The sequence below is a fragment of the Chlorocebus sabaeus genome, chromosome 12 (assembly GCF_047675955.1).
Source record: "Chlorocebus sabaeus isolate Y175 chromosome 12, mChlSab1.0.hap1, whole genome shotgun sequence".
Taxonomy (NCBI): Eukaryota; Metazoa; Chordata; class Mammalia; order Primates; family Cercopithecidae; genus Chlorocebus; species Chlorocebus sabaeus.
In genome coordinates, this window is record NC_132915.1 from 24,855,538 (window position 1) to 24,870,713 (window position 15,176).

At 39.2% G+C, this 15,176-nt stretch overlaps 1 protein-coding gene across 1 annotated transcript in view; it reads right to left on the reverse strand.

The window, feature by feature from the left end:
* Positions 1-15,176, reverse strand: part of TMC1 (transmembrane channel like 1) — a 184,152-nt gene that overhangs the window by 75,658 nt on the left and 93,318 nt on the right. Inside the window, exons 9-10 of the mRNA XM_073022220.1 lie at positions 12,275-12,381; positions 9,350-9,448 (exon numbers count right to left, since the gene is read on the reverse strand). Coding sequence (XP_072878321.1) covers positions 9,350-9,448; positions 12,275-12,381 — 206 coding nt within the window. The remainder of the gene's footprint in view (positions 1-9,349; positions 9,449-12,274; positions 12,382-15,176) is intronic.

Consider the following 15,176-nt stretch of genomic DNA (forward strand, 5'->3'; position numbering starts at 1 on the left):
TGAAGTTCTAACCTAATTCAATGACTCATCCTTTAATTTATTAGCTCGGCAGCCAATATTTAGATATAGAAAACTTCTTCCAGGTAAATTTAGCTCTTCCAATCTTAGTTTCTGACTTAGTCATATCGAAAGACTCTTCCTTGATCTCCTCACGTTCATCTTGCGCTTCTACAATCTGTTGATTACCTCAAAATCCAAGTCTGATATGTCACTACCCACCTACCCCCACTTAAATTACTTTTAATTGTTCTGAGAAAAAAAGATAATTAGTGCAGTCTAGATTTTAGAGGATCCTACGTGCTTTGGTTCCCTTCTGTCTCTCCAATGCCTTGAGTTCTGATGTCCCTTCACATTCTGAGCTCTACTTAGCTCTACTCACATTCTGAGTTTTACTGTCCCTCAAATAAGGCCACCTCTTGTCATCACAGGATCTCTGTACTCGATGTTCTACTGCTGAGAATGCCTCTCCCTTCTTTCAAATTCAGAGGTTGTCCTGACTCCTTAGAGCCCAATTTGAGCATTACTTTCTCAGATAAAAACATTTTCTTTTATCTGCCTCCTTCCTTTAGCTCCTAAACTACATCAGGTTGCCTTCCGTAAGTTCTCTTAACACTATATAGCTTTCCTTCATAGCATTTGGCACAATTACAATTGGATTTATTTTTGTAATTATTTGACTACTCCTCTGAACTTTATGTTCCCAAGCACGGAGACCTTGGGTTTTGCTCACCTTTGCTTAATGCCTGGCACCTGGCAAATGCTCAACAAATGTTTACTATGTTAATGAAAAGAAGGCTTATTTCTGTGGTCACATCCAAAGAAGGAATGCTGTTTTCATATTGTAAGTATAGCATTAGGATCATATGAATCCCGAATATTTGCAAAAGAAAAGCTCACCTTTGGTTTGGCCAAGTGTAGCCTGAGGGAGGTGATGACAACTAAAATTTGTTGCTAAGCAAAAAAAAACAAAACAAACAAACAAACAAAGCATCGCTAGGACCTTAAGAAATCAGTCCCCAAGTTGAAAATATCAAGAAAGCTAAAAGCAGACCCAGGAATTAATCTCGTCACAAGCTAGAGCTGTGTCATAAAGTCACCCAGGAGTAGCAAATTAACAAGTTTACAAAGTAAAAGAAACAATCTAGGACCTAGAATAGAATATGAAACGCCTCTTCTTTTAATCAAACTTAATGAGCCTGTTGAACCAAAGAGACCTGCACTGGTCACCGAGGAAGTGAAGTAAATAAGGGATAGAGAGCCCTTACATACTGCCAGTCCCAGCATCACATGCCTGAGCAGCACCCCGCCCTGCTCAGCAAAGCCGCTGAAGGAATCTCACTACATCCACAGATGAGAGGGTCCTCACCCTCTCCAATGTTATGATCTCTGCTCCTAAGGAAAGAGATGTATCTCTAGGTGGATTTGAAAATTCATACATCTGAATTTGTCCACAAGAGGCTTAGCAGTCTTGCTTGGGGTCATCCCACCAAAGAATTATTGATGATCTAGGAGTTCAATCTCTGCTGCCCTAGCACTGAGGTAGGTCCAGACAATGGTTGTGGTAAACAGGTCATTCTGGCTGCATTTGAAACTTGTTGAAACTAAATAACAGCAACAACAGCAGTATGAACAGCTATGATCTAAAGTGGAGGAGCCCAGTCACATTTTCAAGGTAGCAGTTGGGTGTGCTGCTCAGCTCTCCTTTGAGAGACAGCCTCCAGATGCCACCTCCTTGGATCCACCAGAGTGGACCAAACTGTTTTCATATTGAGGTCACACACACCCCTATTTCTACCTAGATAATGACCGAGCATGATGGGAAATACTGGAGCTGGGTTATTGCTAACCAATATGGAATTTCTCTAATGGGCATACTTTGTTTAGAGACTCACCATTAGCCTAGCCAAGACTCTTTCAGAACTGTACTGCAATCTGAGACTCTTCCTAAATCCTTCCTTCTCTCTCTCCTTTCACAGGTATAGGGTCAGCATTACCATCTAAAGGCTCTTCCCACCTACTCTGGCTCCCTCTCTCCTTTATCCTTCACATGCCTCCCTCCGCCAATATCTCTTGCATATAACATTGTCTTGATGTCTACACCTCAGGAAACCTAAAATGATTCACCTTTTCAAATAAAGATGCATTTGAGCTCCTGAAATATTTCTAAAACAAAAGATGTGCTATTCCATATGTGAATCACAAAATATCTCCTCTACATGTGTCCAGTGCAAAAAGAGATAAAGGAATTTAAGAGAACTGAGGTATGTTTCAGAGGAGACACCCTTACTTTGGAAGATTTTTATTTAAAAGAGTTGTCAATGTTGATTAGGGAACTGAACTCATTTTTATTAATATTCAAAATGTCACTAACCTGTCTTCTTTAAGGACAGACCTCCAAGATGGGATGTGAGGCAGTCAGGGCAGAAGAAATAATCGGGGATGATATATTCCATCTTAGAGGGTTGTTATGAGGATAAAATTTAATGTATGCACCTACTTAAGACATAATAGATGTTAAGTCTCCTCTCCTGCCCCTTGTAGGATATCTTCAATCTCCCACATCTATAATGATTAGCAGAAAACGGGAGGCGAAGTAGACATACCATTTATCCATCAGCAATGTACAAGGCAGGCACTCTCAAGGTGAAAAGCAGAATGCATTTCCCTTTACTCACAACTTAAATCTTTACCCATATGATCTCACTGTCTGATATCAGCTGAAGCTCCTTCCAAATTCCACTTTAGTTCCTCCTTCGTTCTCCTCACAAGAATATCAAAACCATACAGCTTCTTCCTCTTTATCATTTCTATATCACCCTTGTGCCTCCAAGTATCTTGCCAACAAAGACATCCTCTTCCTACTGACTTAAACTCATTCTTCTACTTTTATTAATTTACATGATACAATTTCTGCTTAATTGATTCATAGCATACATAATAACCTCCCTGTTTCTTGCTGTTTTAATAAACAGATTTCCTACACAATCAGCAAGATGCATCATTACGCACTCAATAAGAAGATTAAAAAAAAATACGGTGATTCAAAATGGTAAATTCTGACTTTGAAAAGCCATAAGACTAGCTGATCATGCACATTTTGTATGGCATTTGTCTACTAATAACTGAAGAGAATTTGGATGAGTTGTAATACATGCTTCTAAGTCACAGAACACTGAGCTTTCATGGGTATGGAGAGGAGGGTCCAAGTTTCCCAGATGAAGCTCTACAGATTGGTAATTCCTCACACCCTTACCCTAAAGATTTTCTGATCTTTCCCATCCAATAGGCTCCTGTACCATAGGAGATCGTGCTTGTGTTTATCTGACATTATTCTGTAAATGCAGACCTTTAATCTATTTCTGCTTCTGTTCACCTGCCTCTATATGGAATAACTTAGCTCTATATAGTCTGTTCAAGGTCAACTGATCCTGTAGCTGGGTGTGCTATTCAGCTCTCCTTTGAGAGACAGGCTCCAGATGCCACCTCTTTGGATCCAAGAGAGTGGATCCAAATGTTTTCATATTGAGGTCACACATATCCCAAGCTCTACCTGGATAATGATAGCCTAGATAATGACTCTAGCTTAAATAATGGCATTTTTCAAAAGCTTAAATAATGACTTGCGAAAGTCAGAATTGTGAGTTTTTAAGGGGTTTAAAAACATTTTGTCAATGGTTTCCTCCACGGTGCCATGGTAGATGGAATACTGGGTTGTTTACTTAGATCGTCTGACAGTACAGTGTGGGCACATCTATGAAGTCATTAGTCATAGGATCAAGCAAAGAACCATGCAAATATACAATTTTTATTGTCTATTTCAAAAATAAATTAATTTGTGAAACTAAAAATAGAATTCTGGTAACCAACCAAAGCAAAATTAATAATAACAATTTCAAAGTACGATTTTCTGTTATGAATATTTTAATAAAGCATAAGTAGTATTTAAATGATACAAAAATAATTCAGGGAAAAAGAAACATGGAAGCTCTCATTCTACTTGAGAAGCTGATTTGGGAATTACAAGATTATTATGAAAGATGAAAATGGGACTCAATTGCTTCAACTGCTCCTCCCCTTGTGAAATAGATATAGCATGAAACAACGTTCATGACGTTCCAGAAACAGTCAGTGAGAATGCTGCTGGAAATTACAACAGGAAGATTACGGACGGAATACAGGGCATGAAGAGAATACTAGATTAGGAGCCTCTTATCAGCTATAAGACCCTGAACATGCTTCAGGAACTAAAAATTTCTGTAACTTTATAAGGTAAGGTGTAGGACGGAAGATATTGAAGAGCACCTCTATTTCTAAAATTCTCTCATTTTTGTGAATTTCCAGTATAAAAACTGTAGCCATCTCAGTGACTCCTAGTAGCATATGTAGAGGCAGCTTGTTCTAGGCTTCAGAGTCAGACAGAGATGTCAGACAGACCAGAGAAGCATCCCAGCCTCACCACTTCCCATCTATGGAACTTGGAGGAAAACATCAAATCCTACTGAAACTCAGTCTCTCCATCTGTAAATTAGGAATGGTCATGTCTACCTTACTAGACTAGGATGAGGAATACGTTATAATATAAACAGAACAATGTGCCAGTTAGTAAACTGTTTCAGCTTCAGACCCATCCTTGTATACGCTGCTTTGTGATGCTGGAGACGGGACTTGGAGAGTTACTTTTATCCTTTGAGATCGGATTCCTTGCAGATTTTTCCAATAGGAGGTACTTAGACACAGAAGTCAGGAGAAGGGATTTGCTCTTTCCTGAATGCATGGCTCCAGCAATGCCTCTTCACTCTAGTAACAGTATTTGGTTCCATTTCCAGCCTGTTCGAGCACACCCAAAACCAGTCTCACACACTCCCTGGGGCCATGCAGGGCCCTTCCTCCAAGCTCCTAGATTCTAATAACTCCACTTCTTTTGTTCTCCTAGTAGTAGCGGTAAAAACTGCTCTGTGTTACCTGTTACCGTTTCCATGTTACCTCAATGTCCCTTTTTCCTTTTTAGTGCCCCAATACATGTTTAACTAATTTTTTATATTAAATTGTCTCTGTTGAGATATCTGTGCCTTCCATTTTCTTGACGCATACTGAAACAAGTAGTATAAATAACTACAAATATATGAGTATAATATTCATAAATAAATAGAAATATCACAGCACTAAGCACAGTGCCTACCCATATAGGTACTTAGTCTACATTAATTTTGATATTATTAACAAAAATGATAACATAAATAAAAGCAATATAACTGGAAATTTAGATTCTCTTTTCTGAGAAAGGTCTGGTTAACCTGATGTAACATACACAGGTTCTTGAGCTTGACTAGATTTTATTTTTCCTTCCTTGTATTCTTTTCTTATCGTCCAATTCTAATGTGCTAAGGAGGACGTCTCTGCCCATTCCATGGGAGTTCTTAAAGGGACAGCCCACAGCTGTCTGTGGCATCTGATCTCTCCCATCTATGCAAGATACTCAAGACAATCTGTGCTCTGGCAGCCTCTTCCCCTCTGCCATAGAGGACACCACATCCTGACCAAGACAGCATCTCATCTGAATCTATAATGTCTTATTACTAGTGACTACTTGGCTTTATTCTTTTGGATTCTTACTGTGAAACCAAATCTCCTATATTTTAAATTAAGTTTTGTACATTTTTTTCTTGTTGCTATCTTCAGTTTTATAATTAAAGGTCCTGCCCTCTCTCTTGTTGATGTACTTGTGAAATTATTTTGATCCCAGTATAGAGAATGTGCTCAATTATCAGCTTATTGTAGGATGGGCTGAATTCCTTTTTCCTACAAAAATGTAAAAGCAAAATGTTCCTTAACGTGAATCAACCTATCTTTCCCTGCCAAATTTAGAATATAATCATTGCCCCCCAAAAAAGACAAATCTTTCAAACTTCCAAAGTCGTAAAAACTTGTATATCATATAAAATTCCTTAAAACAGTAATATTTTCTTTTAAATAATAACGTTATTCAGTGAACAATTTGACAACGACTATATAATCCTATTGCTTCCTTTCCCTGAATCTTTCAATAACTCCTCGTTAATGTCAGAATACTTTTATTTACTTACATATTTATTTTATTTACTTACATATTTATTCTTTGTTATAATAAAAGTCCTTTTACTAGCTTGTCACTATCCACATATACGGCCTCATGTAATACCACCAGCCCTGAATCCCGAATTGGTCTCCTTATAACTGTTTGCCATTGGTCAAGTTATGGTTCTCTTAATAAGAAATATTTAGAGATTAAGCATTCCTAATTTAAAAAATCTGATCTCTTAAATGCTCCAAAATCTGAACTGTTTTGAGAACCGACATGATCCCACAAGTGAAAAATTCCACATCTGACCTCATGTGACAAGTCACAGTTAGAACACCATCAAATCTTGGTTTCATGAACAAAGCTACTTAAAATATTGGATAACATTACTTTCAGGCTATGTGTACACGGTGTACATGAAACTAAATGAATGTTGTGTTTAGACTTGAGTGTCATTTTCAAGATATCTCATTATGTATATGGAAATATTCCAAAATCTGAAAAAAATTGAAGTATAAGACACTTCTGGTCTCAAGCATTTTGGATAAGGAATACTCAGCCTGTACTGTGTGAGCTATCTGTTGCTTCATGCATTATCTCACTTAATGCTCTTTGTGGTGGATACTATTATTTTCTCCATTTCACATATAAGAACATTCCTGAGCTTAGTCTCAGATATAAATACCCACCATGAAGAGGGTTGTGAAGTGAGGCACCTTACTTACCAATCACAGTTCACTGCATGATGCAGACATTGGAGAAATAGAGCTATTAAAATCACTACTAACCCCAGCAATGATGCATGCCAAATTAACGACTGATACCAGCACGCAGTAAGCCTGTAAGTGAATAAAATCAGCGTAATGGCTTTCTGTTACTTTCTTGACCTTTAAAAATTCTCTCATTGCCTTAGGATTGTTTTCAGGCAGGCCTAGAAATAAATATCATAGAACACTCTGGTTTCTGTATCCTCTGCCGATCTATAAACCGTATTTCACCAAACTGGACATGAGAGAGCTGTCAAGGGCAGTGATACAATCTTGGTAGCACACTCATCATCCAAACTCTTTCCCTCTACTTTCCCCTGAATTTGCCTCTCAGACCCTCTTGTCCACTCATTAGTAACTCTCTTACAGCAACTTTTCTGTTTGTCTTCCTCAACTGAGTCACTAGCTTTCAAACCCCAAATGGACTTTTCTGCCCAAAATTTTCCATTTCAGTTCATTGGGAAATTCAGAAGTATTTATACTTCAGAAATCTATACATAAAAATGAAAAGACCTTTTGTTCATATTTTTAGTCCTTCCTTTCTCTGGTATGCCTTAAAAAGCAGAAAAAGTCAGTGATCGCAGTCCTTGTTCTTATTAAGCAGATTGGAAGTTTGTCATTTTGCTAATCAGAGGAAGAGAATGAAAAATGAAAACAGTGGTAAGGTGACATAGTAATGCATTGTTTGCAATTTGAAAGTGAGAGAGATAAATAAAGGGAGGGATAAAGGGAGGGGAGGAGGAAGAGATGGAAGAAATTAGGAGTGATAGAAAAGAGAAATAAAAGGGAAGAGGTAAAAATCCAACTCAGAGGCCATCTCTTCTGTAAAAGCCAGACCCACCTAAGAAGAAATAAGAACCACTTACTCAGGGTTTCCCAGAATCTTTTTTCCTTTTTTAAAATTTTGCTAACTTTGTGCACAGCATCTTGTATACTGGTTGCCTACATGTCTTCCTTCTAATATCACGAGTACCCTGAGGTCAAGAATCATGTCACATTCATCTTTGTAAAACCTATGTATGTTTATAATTGAGTTTAAAAAATGCTGAATTGAAATGGAAAGTCCAACTGACAGGGGTGACTGAAGATTACAAATGCCACATATTTGTCCCTATCATTGTGCCTTATGCTAATTTGATAGCTTGCTTTGTTCACTCAGAGATGGGAAACCCTTCTTAAGGTTTGCATGCTCTGGTACTCCTCACATAAACTGGTCCTGTGGTTCTTACTTCAAGGCTCTACAAATCATCCCCCTCACTCAGGATTGTCAGTCAACGAGATCATTTAACCTCTACTGGATGAGGACTAGGTTACGGGCTGAAAAGATGTAGCAGACCTGATTCATTCTTTGGGAAACTCACAATTTAAGGAGACTAAAAGTAGAAATCAAAATGTTTGTAAGATATACATATTAACACTATAAACAGGAAGTCTGTTTTTTCCCTCCTTCATTCTGCAGTCTGTATAAAATTGTATTCTCATTGTCTAGCCTCCAAAAATTACTTGAATTATCAATTCCTCAATTTCTACCTGGGTACTTTCCCACCCGTATGCTTCCAAACATTTCTAACCTAGTCACTACTAAAAAAAGAATATGTGGAATTACATTGTTGTTGTCAAAGACCTGACTCATACATGTAGTCCAAAATGGTTTTTCTATGGAAAGGAGTTCTTCCATAGAATGAACTCGGAATGCAGGGTCCTTTGCACTCCCTTTGTTCTTACCTCTGGATTTAATAGTCAATTCCCAGAAAATGGGACCCCACATGGAGACCCAAAGAGTCCCCATGAAAATGGGAAAGTACCCAGTTCTTCCACAGAACTCCTTTCCATAGTAATAATCTCTACCTAGGGGAGCTCAAAGAGTAACACTCATTTGAATACTACAATGGAATAATACTAATTTTAGTATTACTTAGAAGTTAGAATTTAGTATTTCTTAGTGTTCAATATTTAGCTTTATTTAGTATTAACTAATGAGTTATACTAAATAGGAGGTTTGTTTAGGAAGAGGTTAATAGGAAGTGCAAAAGTTTTAACTCCCTAGGAATCCAACAAGATTTTCCAAAAAGCACATTTACAAACTCTTCCTTTATTCTTTCCCAAAGCCAGTGATAAGAATATTTGCTTCAAGTCTTTGAACTCTGAGCTCACCTTTATTCAGTAGTCTATATTCCCGTATCATATTACCATTGTCCTAAATCATAGTCACATTTATATACAGAAACTTCTTTCTTTCTTTTTCTTTCTCTTTCTTTTTCTTTTTCTTTCTTTCTTTCTTTCTTTCTTTCTTTCTTTCTTTCTTTCTTTCTTTCTTTCTTTCTTTCTTTCTTTTTCTCTCTTTCTTTCTTTCTTTCTTTCTTTCTCTTTCTTTATTTCTTTCCTTCTTTCTTTTTAAAGGGAGCAGGGACATCTTTATTAAGACATTCAGCCTGACCCAGGAGAGGAGGCCATGGGTTTCAGAGTAAAATAAACTAAGTAGAAATCCATCCTCCCACCAATACAGTTGTGTGGAGACACTTACATTGAAGTCGTACAACACACCAAAGTTTGCTGCCGATGCCTCTTCAGCCCTGGGAACTGTTTTCCTAGGTAAACTGCCATACGGCAAACCCCAGAGGTACTGTATGGAGAAGCAAAGAAAGTAGTGAACAGTTAGAAACAAAGTCTGAGCCACACATGTGATCACAAATGGTTTTGCTTAAAAGCCCTTCTGAAACATTTTCCTGGGGAATCTTTGGGTCTCCATATGGGGTCCCATTTTCTGGGAATCAACTACTACATCCAGAGGTAAGAACAAAGGGAGTGCAAAGGACCCTGCATTCCGAGTTCAGGAGACTACCAGCTGTCAGGTCAACCACATTCCCCAGAGGGCTTTCTGAGGATCCCCCTGCCACCACTACCACCAAACTCTTCTGATTTAGAAGACTAGAAAGGAGGGAGGTAGCCTTTCGAGTCACAAAGGACTCAACAAAACCATCTTACCCACACCTTCATATGAAAATAACCCTTAGGGGTGGGGGTGGAGGAAGATTCTGTCCTTCATGTCAAGAGAAAGAACTCAAGGAAAACCAATCATGTAATTTGTGGGTGCTTGCAAAGTGAGAACACTTGCACCCTGATTGTGGTGTCTGCTTCATCACTAATTCAGGGCTGCTGCCTCAAATTCATGCTACCAGACTGGAAGAGAAGCACAGTAGGGAGAATAGTACTGGGAAGAGTGGGTCAGTGAGAGGGCAAGAATAGGGTCATAGGAAGGTGCCTTGGTGAGAACTGGAAAGAGCACCTTTCTAGCCCCGTAGCTAACCAAGCAGATGTTGCTTCTTCTGTGAGATGGAAACTTCCCTCCTAAAGCTGGGAACAGAAGATGAATGTGGCTTGAAGCCCAGGTGCAGAGCTTGACTGAGCAAAGGGCTGGATATCCATCTCTGCTCACTCCCTGTGCACAAGCTACACAACTTCCCAAAGTAGGCCTTTGGCCCATCTGGCTTCCTGGTCCGAACAGAATAGAAGGTGGGTTCCACACATGCTGTCTCACCCCAAAGTTAGGGAGCACAGAGGACAAAGGAGATTAAGGTCTAAGGCTTGCCCAGGGACACAGGACCTTGGGACAAAAGGGCATGTGCCTTGGAGGAACACTGAGTGAGCCTGTAGGGTAGAGGCAGCTGAAAAATACAGGTTTGCTGCCAGGAGATGACTGCCCTGGCCTCTGGTGGCTCTGCAAAGTCAGCATGCAGGGTGTCCATTTTCTTGTTCTTTTGCTGGAGTTGGTAATCATTGCCCAGAAAACAAGATGCGCCTCAGGATCTAATACAACCTACAAAAGGGTATCCAAAGCCAGCATGCTTCCTAGCTCTTAGAATACATCCAACCTAACACATAGGCACTCCATCCACTACATAGCGGATATTCTGTAATTTCATATCATTCAAATAAATCAGCAACAGTCTTTTATTTTCTCCACATGGAGGCAGCATGGTGTGGGGGGAAAGAGTAAATGTTGCTGATAAAACTCCATTTATATCTGCATCTGACACTAAGTAATGTCATAGTAGCCAGTGATGGAATGGAGGAGTTTCTGATTTCCTTAGAGAGGTAAGAAAAAAAAAAAAAAGCTGGGGTTAATTTGATATAGATAAAATACACACATTCAGCTGCATTATCTGAAAGTGTGCACTTGGGAAATAAACTATAAAGAACCTCTGATCTTTGGTCACTGTCTTCTATGAGCCAGACAACTTTAGAAGCCCTGGAATTATCTCAAGGATTATAAAACTAGTGGATTAAAGTGCAAAATCTTGGAGAAAGGGATTAAATCACGGGTTCTAGTCCTAGATCAGCTTAATAAAAAAATTTACTCCAAGATGTTAGCTAAGTCACATCAACATTATGCGACTCCGTTTACATGTTTTACATGGTTGAAGAAAACATCTTCCACCTTCTACATCATAAATTTGTTGTGAGGCACAGTAAGTAAAAGAAGTGAAAGAGCTTTGTACTATGAAAGGCTCACATCTCTTTATGAATGTAAAGCATTATTATTATTATTATTATTATGTTAATGGGAGGCTTAGTATAGAAAGTGGCACTGATTTGAAGTTATCAAGATAAAAAGTCACCCAGAACACCAAATTTTGGTCACTGTCAATGCTGTATGAACCACATTGGCTTTGAAATACTGGTCCTAAAAGGTCCTTTGTAGGTTAAATAAAACCTAGCCCAACTTTTGTAAGGTAAGCATTCAAAGGTGTCAGAATCATTTAACTTCATATGGGTGAAGGCTCTGACCTCAGTCTAGCTTTTTGGCCTCAGCTGACCCTTTCCCCACATCAGCTCAGGGCTGTGTCTTCCTTGATTTGGACCCTCTGTCTGTTTTAGTTTCTGACTTTGGACCTAAAAGACCCCACTCCCACTCTCATCCCATCCCACTATTTGTGTGTGTGTGTGTGTGCGTGTTGTGGGCATTATCTTACTTTGTGTTCTAGGGGGAAAATGTTCATTTTGTGTTTCTTCAGTATAGAAAGTCTGGAGGCTTAGAGTTGCATTAAAGAAGCATTTCTTTCAAAGCTAACTTGGCAAAATAAATAAATACAACTCACAGAGTGTCAGAGTCTCCCTCTTGAACAATAATTTTTAACATTTAGGAACAGGGACCCCCTTGGGAAACTGAAAGAAGCCATGAAACTTTCCACATAAAAATGTACTTTTAAACATACATGGGAAATTATACATAAGTTATATAATTTCAAGAGGCTCACACACTCTTTAGTGGAAGAATTGGGACCTTGGGCCCATGGGCACCATTTTGAAGGTTTATCTCATTACAAATCCTATGACTCCAAGATGTGAAAATAGCCAATTAATTATTCCACCCTTAAAGAAGAGACAAACACTTTTCTGGGAGAAACATTTTTTCAGCATGTTTTGTAAACTAGAAGTCAGATCTCACCTCTGGCAACATGATGAGGCTAAATGTCAGGATAAAGAGAACCATATTGACGCCATACATCCATCTCAAGAAGAGGAAGTATGAGGCCACTGAGGAGCCAAACTGACCTATTACAAAGAAAATAAAAAGTTTGAAGAGAGATCAAAGCAAACAAACAAACAAACAAAAAGAGCTTTGTCTTAGTCACCTTCAAAACAAATCTATTGTGAGGCATTAGTGCTTTTTATATTTACAGGCTATAGCATTCTTTTCTCTCTCTTCAGGAAGAGAAAATGTTAATCATGCTGGAAGCATTCCCTGTCATGTGGAATGTAGAAGGTACGTAGAATGCAGTTGTGCAGACTGCATGTGACCTACCCCATCAGAGTCCATCCAAGGGAAAGCTGCCTTTTGCTGAGCAGCCATGATTGCCACCTGCAGAGTGCATTTTATTCCTTGAGTTAATACTGATAAGTGAGCAAATATATGTAAAGGTAACTACGGTGCCCAGCTAGTAATTAGCTACCACTATAATTATAATTACTGCTATTTTTCTCCCCCTTTTCTCAGGCAAACAATGTTCTCAAACAGAGTTTATCACATCTTTTACAGATAGTTATCTTACCAGCAGTCCTGTGCTGTTTCCCCCATTACTGGAATTTTACGGGGACAGTATAAAAGCTGAAATTCATTCATTCGCTCCACACATCTTATGCCAGAAATTATCTTAGATGTGAAGCACAATGTCATAGATAGGGGGACTGCTATAATAGAACTTACATTTTAGTGAGGTATGGATACAGCAAATATGTAACATATATAGAAAGATATAAAGCTAGAGATACAGACATAGATATTAGCTATAGATATAGATACATATAGATAGAGATGACAGGAGATAGAGATAGAGATAATAGCAGGTACTACAGGAGGGAAGGGGAAGTATTGAGAGGGGTTGCTTTAGAAAGATTTGTCAAGGAAAGAATATCAGAGATGTCATCTAAGCAGAGATCTGAAGTTTGAGGAAGAGATAGCAACACGCTGAGCTGGGGAAGAGCAGCTCAAGCAGAAGAAAAAGCCAGAACAAAGATCCTAAGGGGCAAGGGCTTGGGACAATTGAGGAACAAAACTCAGGCCTGTGCAGTTGGAGTGCATGAATGAGGGAAAGTGGTAACAGATAAGGATGGAGAGGTCAAACCACACACTGACAGGTGTTAAGCATTAGGACCAGAGGAAGGGGTGGTGAGCATGACTTTTAAAAAACCACTTCAGCTTTGGGGAATGAATAGGCAATAGGCAAGAATGTTCAGTCAACTCATCCCTGCCCCCAGAAGTGAAAAGTAAAGTGATTGGTTAATTCTTGTTGACCGGAAAAAAAAAAAAAAAAAAAAAAAAAAAAAAAAGCACCTTCTTAAAGCAGAGAGTGGAAGAAGAAAAATGAAGAATTTTAGTCTTAGGTTCAAATTTCAAAATTTCATAGATTTACAAAAGCAAAAGTTTCTTTGATGGTCATTTAAGATTCAGCACCAAGTTGCTAACTTTCCCAATCTTCCAAATTATCATTGTCAGTTGCCCAAGAAAAAACAACAAACGGCTTCAGTCCCCGGCTGCATCAGCCCATGTGTTCTGTCCCATTCAGCTAACATTCAGCTAAACATCTCTATTGACCAATGATTTTCTGGAGCCTTCCGGCTTTGAAACATTATCAGTGGGGAAGCATTATCAATGGAAAAGGAAGGCTCATGGGTAGCAAATTCCAGCCTCTACTTACTTAGATGAGGCCTGCCTCACAGGACAGTAACACCTCTATTTCTGAACCTTTGTCTATTATTTTTTTGTTTTGTTTTGAGAAGTTTTGCCCTTGTCACCCAGGCTGGAGTGCAATGGTGCAATCTTGGCTCACTGTAACCTCTGCTTTCCAGTTTCAAGCGATTCTCCTCCCTCAGCCTCCTGAGTAGCTGGGATTACAGGCACCCACCACCACACCTGGCTAATTTTTGTATTTTTAGTAGAGACGGGGTTTCACCATGTTGGCCAGGCTGGTCTCTATCTCCTGACCTTGTGATCCACCTGCCTCAGCCTCCCAAAGTGCTGAGATCACAGGAGTGAGCCACCATGCCCAGCCCCTTTGTCTATTCTTTACTTACCATCTTTCTTATTCCCACAACACAGTGGCAGGTTTTTTTAGAAACTTAAGAAGTCAACCTTTAAATGGATATTTTGGAAGAAATCAACGATTTTGAAGTCTGAGTATTTTTCTTTATACTCACAAGGGAATTTGAATGATTTCACATTGCCAAGGAGTACAGAGTTCTATAACATTTCTAAGGGTGTGTGGTTTTGATACACAACCCCACCCCACCCCAGCCCAGTGCTGTCACCAGGTGCACTGGTCTGCTTCTCCTAGGACATCTGATCACCCTCTTGGCTCCCTGTGACTTCATACCATTTCATGGCTGTTATCTACGTTCTCTGGTAACGGCTACCTGAGGGCTGCTCAGCCAGGTTCATTCATCATGTTTTATTGAAGGCAGTGGACTTCCAGTTTGTTACTCATTACGGTTACTCATTTACCGGAGGAAAGCCTTGGTCACTAGGAATCAAGGTAGGTTTTTCCCTGGAGTCACATGTGGATCCTCCAGTATGAAGTTCCACATATAGGATACTAACCCACCCTTCCTTCCTTCCTTCCTTCCTTCCTTCCTTCCTTCCTTCCTTCCTTCCTTCCTTCCTTCTTATGGTTTTGCTCTTCTAATTATTGCCACAGCCCATCCTCTCACCCCCTAAACACAATCCCTGGCAAATGAGTTCCTTGTGTGTGGAGTACAAATATACCTAAATGTAAAAGAGAGAAGTGATTAAGATGTTTCAGGAAGTATCCCTTCCTCCAACATGCACATGCATTATAATGAAATATACTTTA